This window comes from Vespa velutina, chromosome 16 (genome assembly GCF_912470025.1).
Source record: "Vespa velutina chromosome 16, iVesVel2.1, whole genome shotgun sequence".
NCBI classification, from domain to species: domain Eukaryota; kingdom Metazoa; phylum Arthropoda; class Insecta; order Hymenoptera; family Vespidae; genus Vespa; species Vespa velutina.
In genome coordinates, this window is record NC_062203.1 from 3,840,591 (window position 1) to 3,853,090 (window position 12,500).

The 12,500-nt window shown below is 30.0% G+C and overlaps 1 protein-coding gene across 3 annotated transcripts in view; it reads left to right on the plus strand.

Annotated features, from left to right (window-relative positions):
- Positions 1-12,500, plus strand: part of LOC124954668 (fasciclin-3) — a 307,391-nt gene that overhangs the window by 282,637 nt on the left and 12,254 nt on the right. For 2 of the 3 annotated variants that reach the window (XM_047507924.1, XM_047507925.1), the window contains exons 2-7: positions 861-1,184; positions 1,490-1,624; positions 1,714-1,905; positions 2,006-2,190; positions 4,595-4,736; positions 8,310-8,423. In XM_047507924.1, the coding sequence (XP_047363880.1) occupies positions 861-1,184; positions 1,490-1,624; positions 1,714-1,905; positions 2,006-2,190; positions 4,595-4,736; positions 8,310-8,423 (1,092 nt within the window). Of the gene's footprint in view, positions 1-860; positions 1,185-1,489; positions 1,625-1,713; positions 1,906-2,005; positions 2,191-4,594; positions 4,737-8,309; positions 8,424-12,287 lie in introns of all 3 variants that reach the window. The other variant, XM_047507926.1, reaches the window with a different exon arrangement.

Consider the following 12,500-nt stretch of genomic DNA (forward strand, 5'->3'; position numbering starts at 1 on the left):
TAATTTAACCGTTTATTTTGAAAGTGACATAATTCCATTTATACTTAAATCAATGAATGAAAATGAAAATTTTAAAGTCCTGAATTTATTACCACGTCGTAGGTAGACCAAGAAAGTTTGAAAATATTATATTGACACCACTGTATAAAAATATCAGACAAATTACAACAGCAAAATTCAAGGACATAATTGACCTATTACGATATATATTACCGGAACATCATGATTTTATCATCATCCCTTTAACACACACAAAATCTAGATGAGTAGTAAATTGTTTTGTAATAAATTTATATTTGTAATTTTGTACGTTATGTAATTAAAAAATGTTTTGATTCGCATAAATTATGTTTTCGAAGTGTTTTAAAGATATGTCAAATAAATTGAATATTGTTTTTTTCAATTTGAAGCATCTTAAATTATGTTGAATGGACTTGGGCACCTTCAAATTTTATAATGAATCTGATTGTTAATTTTGAAAGTGGCCTAACTCCATTCTTGATAAGAAAACGCATATTATTCATTTAATAATTGTCACTATTTTAATAGGAACTATAAATTTAACACCCTTAGATACACTTAAGTAGAATGATTCATTAGTATCCTATATGTATATTTTTAAATTCATTTAAACGCAAACCCTTAAATATTTCGATTTGAAGATAAATGAAGTTAGGCCATTTTCAAAATAAACGGCTCATATATAAAGTTAATAATTAATAATTAATTATAAATATCAATGAGATCGTTGGGTTTAAATAAATTTATCGTTTTCTTTTTTTTCTTTCGAGATATCACTTTAAATAAATGAATCTTTACTTTTGACATAAATAAATATGAGATAAATGTTGTGTTTGCAGCAGCAACAAAACCGCCAATAGTCGACATCGAACCAAAGGGCCAAGCTGTGGTACGTTTGGGTGATAGTCTAAGGATCTTATGTACGATGGGTTCGCCATTGCAAATCTGTCGCGTCGAGATACAGGGTGAAAGCAGCATGATTCTCAGACCGAATCAATCATCGGACGATGGTATCGAGTATTACGGGGAGGGTACTAATAAAGGACAATGCGGTGTTCATATCTTAAAAGTGAAGGAACAACACAATGGTATCTTCAGGTGTGCATTAACGCCGGAAGATCGTCGTGTAGAGAGCAACGCCAGCGTTATTATAGTCGTTGCTAGTAAGTATTATTTATTGTCTATCTTTAATCATACAATGCTATATATTTAAATCGATATATTTATTTATCTTCAAATATATTTGGAAAATATGAGAAGAGAAATATGAATAATTCTTTGCTTTTTTTTTTTTTTTTCTTTTTTATTAACGTAACCGATAGATGGTATAAAACTTGATAATCATTTAATAATTAATAGTTGTGCTTTTTTATAATAATGAAAGTATACTTTTTTCTCGTTTTTCATTTTCTTTACATTTATTCTTTTCGATTTGATCTTTCCTTTTTTGTCTTTTATTATATTATAGAACCACCAAACAATCCAGAACTTCATACAAGTCTAGGACATTATGGTAGATACGAATATCAAAAAGGACAAAAATTGGAGATCAGCTGTAGTGCCTCTGGCGGACGACCACCTGCGAACGTATCTCTATACCTCGGTACATACGATATAAATATATATATAATTTTTTTTCTCTTAATAAAAAATATATATATAATATCTGATATATTATGTTAATATTCGCAGACGACGAACCACTTGGCAATGACGAAAGACCAATTATCTACGAAGACTCTAACATGAACGAAGTATCCATCGCAGTACAAAATGCTTCACGTAGCTTAGATTGGACCGATAATAGCAAGACTTTAAGATGCATAGCCAATCATATTGCCTTGGATAAACCGAAGGAGAGTAAAATGCAATTGCAAGTTTATTGTAAGTATATATATATATATATATATATAGTTCTATATTTAATTAATCGAAGAATATTAAATCACGAAAGAATTTTAATTATTTCTTTTATTTATTTCAGATCCGCCACAGCCACAACCGGTCATCGAACATTTTGGATACGTAATCGGCCAACAGGGTACAGTAAACGTAACAGTTTACGCAAATCCAAGGCCACGTTTCTTATGGCGAGTAAACGGCGAGAAAATCGAAGAAGGCCGTCCAGATGAAAGCAATCGTCTTGAGACTTCCACTGCCGTAGATTTGGTAAGAGTAACCTTGGATCCATTTATTGCCATTAAAATATCTTCTAATTCGTATTCGAATGAAAGTGCAAATAAAGGGCAAAAAGAAAAAAGAAAGAAAGAGAGAGAGAGAGAGAAAGAGAAAGTAAGTAAGAAACGCAAAGAAGAAGAAAAGAAAAAAAGAAAAAAAAAGAAGGTCCGCGATTTACGCGAATATGTTTCTACTCGTGTCTCTTACGAATTCTCTTTTTTTTTTTTTCTTTTTTTTTTTTCTGAGAGAGAGAAACAAACGGTCAATGGAAAGAAGCGAGGGTGGGGTGGGGTAGGAGGGAGAAAGAAGAAAAATCAAAAAAGAAAGAAAGAAAGAAAGAAAGAAAGAAAAAAAATAAATCTTATCGAAGAACGAAACGATCACGATATTGAAGAGAATCGTGATATCCCCTATCCAGAAGTAAGAATGGTGATGGTGTGATGGCAATGGTATGAGATATAGGAGAAAGACTTGTTCTAGGAAAGAGAAGAGAAGAGAAGAGAAGAGAAGAGAAGAGAATAGAATAGAAAAGGGGGAGGGAAAAGAGGAAGAGGGTGGGAGAGAGGGAGGGAAAGTGAGGAAGGTAGAACAGAAATCCAATATTGCTTTGCGCGCCAGTCAGCCTCGATTTACTGTTCATTCGGCGCGTTCTCCATGCATCTGTGTGACTCGAAAGTTAACCACCAAGCGAGCATTCTGCACCGACGTAATGAAATTCCATCGAACTCAGATGCTTAGAACTCAGAAACGAGAACAACGACGCTTTCGTTGCACCTAGTATATGTATATGTATATATATATATATATATATATTATATATATTATTAGCATATATATGTATATATATATATGTACATATGTATAGTATCTCTTTCGTGGATGGATAACGAAGAGGAATAAAATTTCTTACGATTCTATAAATTATCGTGAATCTTTATACAATATTGTTTCATTGGATATTAATGAATTTAATATGTCAACATAAACACACACACATACACACACACATACACACACACATACATTTATTGTATATCGTAACATAGTATTTCATTACTTTTACAATTCCTTCGGTTTCTATTATTGTTTCTTTTCTTTTTTTTTTTTTGTTGTTTTTGTTTTCTCTCTCTCTCTCTCTCTCTCTCTCTCTCTCTCTCTGTTTCTTTCTCTGTCAATTTACTCTATAATATAACGAGATTCGCGAACGTTTTGTCGTAATGATAATAAAAAAGAAAAATTGTTAGAAAACTTTAGTTTGAAATTAAAAAAGGAAAACCGATAAATCAGTCGTCTCTTACTCTACCACATATATATATATATATATATATATATATATATATATATATTCTTACGTATGTACATTCGATGGTGTCTAACGATTGTCATCGTTACGCATCGTTAACATTGTGTAACATTGAAAATCATTTAGAGAAAGGGGAAGAAAAAAAGGGTTAAAAAGAACAAATTCTAATTTAATAACAATTTTATATCATGGAGATAATTAATTTATTTTAAACGTTGAAAAATTATTATCACTCGCGTTCTTCGTTCTTTTTCGATATCGTTTGAAATTAATATTTCTTTATATGATCTGTTTCTTTCTCTCTCTCTCTCTCTCTCTCTCTCTCTTTGTTTCTCTCTCTCTCTTATTCTCATTCAACGATTATTCGATACTTTTACTCGGCAGTAGGGATATTTCAATGCCGAATGGTACTCGACGAATTCCGCGGGAAAGTTTCAAAGGTTGATGCTCGGATCTACTACCTTCCCCCTCCCCCCTCCTCCTCCACCGCCAATAACATCGCCACCTATCTACCCCATCTTCTCCCTCACCTCCATGTACTCTTTCCTCCCTCCCTCTCACCACCACCACCAAAACGTGGGATGCAACGCTCTGGAACAACACTCCGCGTGCAAGAACCAATAAAGCTCTAGTTGAAATTGTCCGAACTGGGCTTTTGTGTGTATAAATGGTGCTTTCGATCTGACGAACCTTCGGTTAGCGCCGACAAGCGACTCGTCGATTTTTACCTTTTGACGAATGCGCGAGTCAACTTTTATTAAAATTGCAATTACGAAAGGAGAAGACATTGCAAAGATTATTAAAAAGAAGAAGAAAAAAAAAATATATATATATATATATATATATATATATATATATATATGTCGCGTGTTAAAAAACTTTTAATAGATATTCCACCTATTTACTTACTTACTTACTTATTTACTTATTTACTTACTTACTTACTTTCTTTCTTTCTTTCTTTCTTTCTTTTTTTTTTGTTTTTTTTTTTTTTTCTATATACATTTTGATCGATCGTTCGAATGATATTATTTGTATTTTTCTTTTCTTTCCTATTTAAGTTTTTAATATCGTTATTTAATTACGTTACAGGGTAATGGCGCGTGGCTCGTAGTATTAACTATCGATAGCGTTCAAAAGTCCGACACGCAAAAGGAATACATCTTGGAAGCTCACAACAAGGAGGGAGCTTACGAATACCGTATCGTTTTGTCAACGTCCCCAGAACCAGCAGGTAAATTATCGATTTTTTGTTTGTTTGTTTGTCTGTTTGTTTGTTTGTTTTCTTTTTTTTTTTTTTTTTTTTTCTTTTTCCTTTCTTTTTTTTAACCTAAATTCTTTTATTTTCTTCATTATCGACAACATTCATCTTCATAATAATAACGTCGTATTTATATATTTACATAGAAATTATTTTTTTTTTTGTTGACAATCGAATAAACGTACGTCATCTTTTTCAAGAGATAATATTAAAAGAAAAGACGAAAAAGGAGAAAAGAAAAAAAAGAAAAAAGAAAAGAGAAAGAAAAGAAAATTAAGGAAAAAAAAAAAAGAATAAAAACTAAAAAAAAAAGATATCCTATCGTCGAAATAACGCGAAGATTTAAAAACTAACTATATATATATATATTATCTCCTTGCACTTCGTTCGTTTGTCACCGTCATTTTCATTCACTCAATAATTTTCACTTATCACATGCTTCCACCGACCTTCTCGTCACAATCATTATCACCTTTATACTTATGTACGTCACCATCGATCGATCATCATTATCTCCCCATGACGATCGACACACACGTATACATAAATACACTCACACACATATACACACTCATACATACATACATATATACATATATGTACACTTTCCCTACTGTTACTAATACTATTACAACTATTACTAATACTATTACAACTATTACTATTGCTACACTACTACTACTACTACTACTATAACTATTACTATCACCTATGTACACCATGTCACATAATATCTTTCCATGTGTGTATGGGTGTACGTCTTTCTCTAACCATATCGATCCTTCACCGCATGCTCATGCAGGAGCGTTCAGTCACTTCTATGGTAAGCTCTCCGAACACATGCACGCACTAGGTAATGTCATTTTTTCAAATTATTTATACGTAAGCCTTGTAGTAGCAAGAAAAAAAGAAAAAAAAAAAAAAAAAAAAAAAAAAAAAAAAAAAAAAAAAAAAAAAAAAAAAAATATATATATATATATATATATATATATATATATATATATAAAAAGATCTCATTCGTCACCGTCGAAAAAAGAAAAGAAAAAGAAAAAAGAACTAACGTGTCCACTTGTTCGTCGTTCCCTCTAACACCGATCTAATGGTAATGAACGTACCATTCTGCTAATGGCATCTACACTCAAAGCGTCTCTCTCTCTCTCTCTCTCTCTCTCTCTCTCTTTCTCTCTTTCTTTTTCACAATTCTGATCAACTTCAATCGATCTTTTCAATATTTCCCTTCGTTTGACTTTGCCATTCGCTTTGTACCATTACTCTCTCTTTCTCTTTGTTATTTCCGTGACATACCAAAGTATTGATCTCGAATCCAATTCATTACCATTAGTTTACTCGTGTGTTTGGATATGACGAACAATGATCGATAATAGGAAAATGGAGTGAATCTAAAAGTTATGATGTTTGATTTGTGATATCAATCTGTCAATTTTGTCTTCTCTTTTTTTTTTTTTTTTTTTTTTTTTTTTTTTTTGTATTTTGTATTTTGTATTTTCAATGATTCATTAAAAATTTTTTTTATCTAATGTTTACTTGATGATTGACATTTAAAAGAGAAAAATAAAGGATCATGTTATTACGTAATAATCACGAAATTTCAAAATTGATTTAATAATTTTAATGAATTAGATTTCATTTTGGATTCACTGTATAATTTTTACGAATAATGTGGACGAATAGTATTACAAATTAATTCGATTTGAAATGGACAGTATTATTTATTTTATATATATATATATTTTATTTATTGAAATTGACTAATACTATTCGTTCAATAAGAATTGATTTATTAAGAGTAAATACATCTAAAAAATTTCACATTATTTCGATGTATTTTCTTTTATTTTTTTTTTTTTTTTTTTTTTTTTAATTTTTTTTTTTTTTTTTTTTTTTTTTATAATGATCAATGTATAGTCGATAGAATTTTACAAAAGGTTTTCCATGGGAGATCTAACTTCGTTAAATATAAATAAACAAATTCTAATATATTTCAAACGATATTAATTGTACAATGAATTATTCGAGATTGAAGAAGTATGATCTGTATGGAATTCTTTGTATTTTAGTATTCATTATAGTAGAAAGTTACTCGTTGTTAATTTCGAAAGAAAAGAGAGAGAAAAAAAAAAAAAGAAAAGAAAGAAGAAAAAAGAAAAGGTAGCGTCTCTTTGCAAGAAAACTTATTGAAATATATATTTTTCTGGACCGTCGTCATATTGTATATGTTACAGGGAAATTATATTTTTACGAAGAGAAACAAAAGAAAAGAAAAAAAAAAAAAAAAAAAAAAAAAAAAAAAGAAAGAAAGAGGGAAAAATATTAATACATTAAAGAAAAAAACATCGGGTAACGCGTGAATATTTTGAACATTTCACATACATCGCCCGTATATATACATGAGGGACAATTTTTGTTTTTTTTTTTTTTATTTTTCCAATTAAAAATGAAAATTTGTCGAATAAAAGTGTCACAATCGTTTCGAACGTCCCTATTTATATTTATATGAAAATACGTTTTTATCAAACAAATTCATTTAATCGATCAAATACTAATTGGGCGATGTGTGTGAACGTATGAAAAAAAAATTATGAAAAATAAAAAATTGGAGAATAAAATCTGAAATTAATTTTCCTTTGCACAATCTTTGTAACTGTCACTGCCCACGCTCACGAATATTCGGAATTGCAGCGGAAAAAGTCACCGATTACGTGGAACTTGTAAAGCAACGTTTTTCCGTTGAGTCCAACTTGAACAGTATGCATCGTGTATTCTGTAATAACATTAATGTAGAGGACCTATGTGGCACCCCATGTACATACATACATATACATATATATATACATATATATATATATATATATATACATATATAATGTATATCATATATATATTATATATATATATATGCATAGTAAATCCTAGAAAATCATTTAGTATCGTTTCCCCTTTTCATTACTTACATTACCTGTAACATATACGAAATACATTACATAGTCCATTGTAAACGTTTGAAATTGCAAGTAATAACATCGAATTTAATCTCATTGTACTTAAAGCATGATTATATAATCGCGAATATATTTATATTGATTTTTCATTAAATAAGCTTGACCAAAAGTTTTTTTTCTATTTAAACGATTGAAACATTGAAAATACAACCGTGAAATGATACATAAATCAACGTTGTATTTTCGTAGGTATTTAATCGATATACATAAATTTGACGTCACAATCCATGTAGCATAAATGCACCGCTTGTTGCAATATTGAATCAAATAGAGAATCGAATTAAGAAGGAAAAAAAAAAACAAAAAAAAAAAAATAAAAAAAAGTACATAAGCGAGCAAACGAATAAATAAAAATGCACATTTTAACGCGAGAGAGAGAGAGAGAGAGAGAGAGAGAGAGAGAGAGAGAGAGTGAGTGAGAGTGAGAGAGTGAGAGAGAGAAAAATTTGAAGAATCGAATAAATATAATGATTTTATTTACGATATATACATATATATATATATTTTGTTTTATCGACGATCATAGGTGTCGATCTCGATGCTGGATCAATCATCGGTATCGTCGTTGGTGCTTTGGTACTGATTCTCATCGTGTTCCTGGTGATTTTCGCTCGAGCAACCGGTCGCTGGTGCTTCGCAGGTGAGTTGAAAAATAATGATTGGAAAGAAGAAAAAAAAAGAAAAAGAGAAATGAAAAGAAAAAAAAAATAATGTTATCGATTTATTTACTATTTTTTGTTTCTCTTTATTGTAATATTACATTAACGTTATATTACGTTTGTTATTAAAAGGAAAAGAAACGTTAATTTTATTTTCCTCCCATCCTAGACGGAACTTCCCGTCTATCTATTTTATTCGATATACGGTAATTTTCGTCCATGATAGAAAAGTGAAATTAGCTAGCTATTGTTATAACAACAATAACAATATATATATATATATATATATATATATATATATATATATGTATGTATATGTATATATAAGCGAAGCGCATCGATACGAAAATTAAAGAGAAAGATAAAATGATAGAAAGATAGATAGATATATAGATAGATAAATAAATAGATAAAAAGAAAGAAAGAGAAAAGAAGAGAAGAGAAGAGCAACGAAAAGAATTCGTATTTTTGCCAAGTTTTTAGATGATAGAGGCTAGTTCTAACGAGTTTCATTGTCCGTTGCCAAGTTTATCCGACCCTTCGATGAACGTTCTCTAACGTCGAGTATATCCCACTAATTCCGTATCTTTCAACTTTCAATTTTCTAATCTACGATTCCGAAAGCCTATCGGAAAATGTAAAAGTCGGCATGAGGAAAAGAAAAAACAAAAAGAAAAAAAGAACGAAAAAAAAAAAAAAAGAAAAAAAACAAATAAAAAACAAGAAAAAAAGAAGAGAGAGAGAGAGAGAGAGAGAGAGAGAGAGAGAGAAAATAAAAAAGAAAAAGATCGGCCAGGATATACTCGACTATTTTGATATTTGTTCTATCCGTTTTCTATTTCGATATTCGTTTTTTATTTTTTTTTTTATTTTTTCATTCTTTAATCTTTCACGAATTTCCAAACCAACGAAGTAATGGTAATGCTCGATAGAGTGTGTACACGTATTTCGTAAAAGATTTGATGTTTAAAATGCATACATACACATAACTCTATACATATGTGTGTGTGTATATATATATATATATATACACATATATAGGGTGTTATGTATATGTATAAAAAAAAAAAAAATGTGTAGGTATATGTAAAGATAGCGGACGCAGAGAGAGAGAGAGAGAGAGAGAGAGAAAGAGAGACGTGTATTTTTTTTTTTTTTAAATTTAACGTACCAAAAAGATATCTTTTTATTTTTACACGATCTCTCAATCGGTCGGTCAGTCGGTCACGATCAAATTAATTTTTATCAGTGCTACCTCTCTTCCTCTATTTATTACCTATCTTACTTTTATATGTACGTATACAAAATGTCTTGTGTGTTGTGCCGCTATTGATAGGACAGCATGCAAGTCGGGCCAAGTAAAGAATACGGAGATACACCAACAATAAACGTGCGATTCCGTACTCTAGGCATGACACTGTCCAGGGGTAAGTCACCTCAGACAGCAAACAACCTTTCCCTCTTACCTAAACCCCTAATCCACCCTCTATCTTATATCATTACGATTCTTTCGACCTGTCACCCCTTCTCCTAGCCCCCCCCCCTCCCTCGCCCCTCGGCACCTTTCCTTCATCCCCCATTTTTTTCTAATCAAAAGTGCTAAAGTCTCTTTGCTTTAAATCCTAAAATAGATTTTCATTATCATTCGTTATTATATTTCTCTCGATTAAATTCATTTCTCAATTATTTATTATTTCATAGCATACTTGCGTATGCAAGTTTACACGTTGAAAAGAAAAGGAATATAATGGTGGGAAAAAAAGGAAAGAAAAAGAAGGAAAGAAGAAAAACAAATGAGTAAATAAGAAAAAAAGAAAAAAAGAAAGAAAGAAAGAAAGAAAAATAAAGGAATAAACGTAAAGTCAAAATTCTTCTTGTTACATTGCGAAGATCCTTTTATCGATAATCGATAAGATCATTTCTTACTTTTCCAACCGAACAAAATGTGTTAATGTATAATTCGCTAAAGAGAGGGATGAGCTTTGCTACCGACCGTCGATAATACGATCTTTTAAAGAAAACAAAAAACAAAGGATAACATTATTACAAATGCAAAATATAACATATATTACAAACGAGAATACATATTGGCATGAATATATTGATAAATATTTTTAATAATCCCTTCCACTTTTTAGTAGATATATCATCCAGTCTGTTTTCTCCCTTATCGTTAGTCGTTTGATTTTTATATATAAAAAGAAGCAAAAAAAAAAAAAAAAAAGGAAAAAAGAAAAAGAAAAAACAGATTTTATGTATATATTACATAAATAATATAAGAAAAGAATAAAAAAAATTTATATATATATACATAATTGCATGCACGTCATGCTTATGATTATCATTACTCATCATTGCATGCATCAATATAGTTAGATACTTATTACGTATGTTTATTAGCCTTCTCTCTCTCTCTTTCTTTCTCTCTCTCTCTCTCTCTCTCTCTCTCTCTCTCTCTTTCTCTCCCTCTTTTTTCTTTCCATTCCACACATATACAATATTAATAATTGCTATTCGCAAAAACTCTAGACGACTTAGTAACAATAAAAACTCTAAATCGTTTTGCGACAAGCAACGGCAATGGAATCGGCAAAGGCAAGTGCGATGAAACTCAATTATTTATTCTGTTCATTCTCTAAGTGTTTTCTTGGTGTCGCAAAAACGTTTCAACAAGTAATAATAATAATAATAATAATAATAATAATAATAATAATAATAATAATAATAATAATAATAATAATAATAAAAATAATAATAATAACATCCTTACTTTTCTGATTACTATAATACTATTCTTATTATTATTCTTCCCTGATAGATTGTTCAAGCATGTTTGTACGTTATCTCTCCCTTATTTTTATATACATATATTTACATATATATATATATATATATATATATATATATATATATATATATTTATATATATATATGTATATATGTGTAACATTGTATAATTTTTGTTATAGTTCGTAATTATTAGAGAGTGTACACCTTTCTTATATACATCTTTTGTACCAGTCGAATTAAAGTAATTACAATTTTATAAATTATACATACATATATATATAGATATATGCATATATATTATACATATAAATATATATTATATATATATATATATATATATATATATATATATATATACATAAAGATAAATACATAAGGTGTACTATACAAAGAGAATCAATGGACGAAGAATGATTGATTATAAAAAGAATGAAGGAAATAAATTGAAAGAAATAAAGAAAGAGAGAAATGAGAATAATAAAATCAGCACGTTACACATGCACTTTATCATAAACACACTCATAAACACACTCATACATATTTATATTTATTTATTCGATCACCATAACCATTATTGCGTACGTACGTATTCCGAAATACATAATTTTTTTCCAAAAAAAAAAAAAAAAAAAAAAAAAAGAAAAAAAAAAAAGAAAAGAGAAAAAAAAACATAAGAAAACCAAAAGAAAAAAGAGAAAAAATGCAATAAAAATAAAGATAAAAAAAAAAAAAAAAAAAAAAAAAAAAAAAAAGAAGAAAAGAAAAAACAGAAAAATAAAGGAAAAAAGAGTCTTACACCGAATTGCTTACTGTACTAGCATTTCGTAAATAAAGTATACAAATGCACACAGACACACGCGCGCGCACGCGTATAAACAGGCGCGCGTACACGCATTCGCACGTACACGCATATTCACACATACACGCATATTCACACATACACACACACTTATATAATAAATGATGTAAAATGTGAAATAATAAGAACAATGACAACACACAAGAAGTGACACGCACAGGTTTGCCTTGACCGATCGTGGCGTTGCTTGTTGCAGCGAGGCGACGTGGCGACGAGGAAGCTGCCGGTGGTATCAGCGCCGGAAGTGAGGCACACATAACGCCCGCTGATGACGAGGAAGAAGATGAAGAAGACCCAAGGATCATCGATGAAAAAATACCACAAGGTGGCCAGGAAAACCCGATCCATGCGAGCACCGAGTACGTCAATGGCCGTACTAACGATTTTAAGGATACGAAAAAGGATGAGA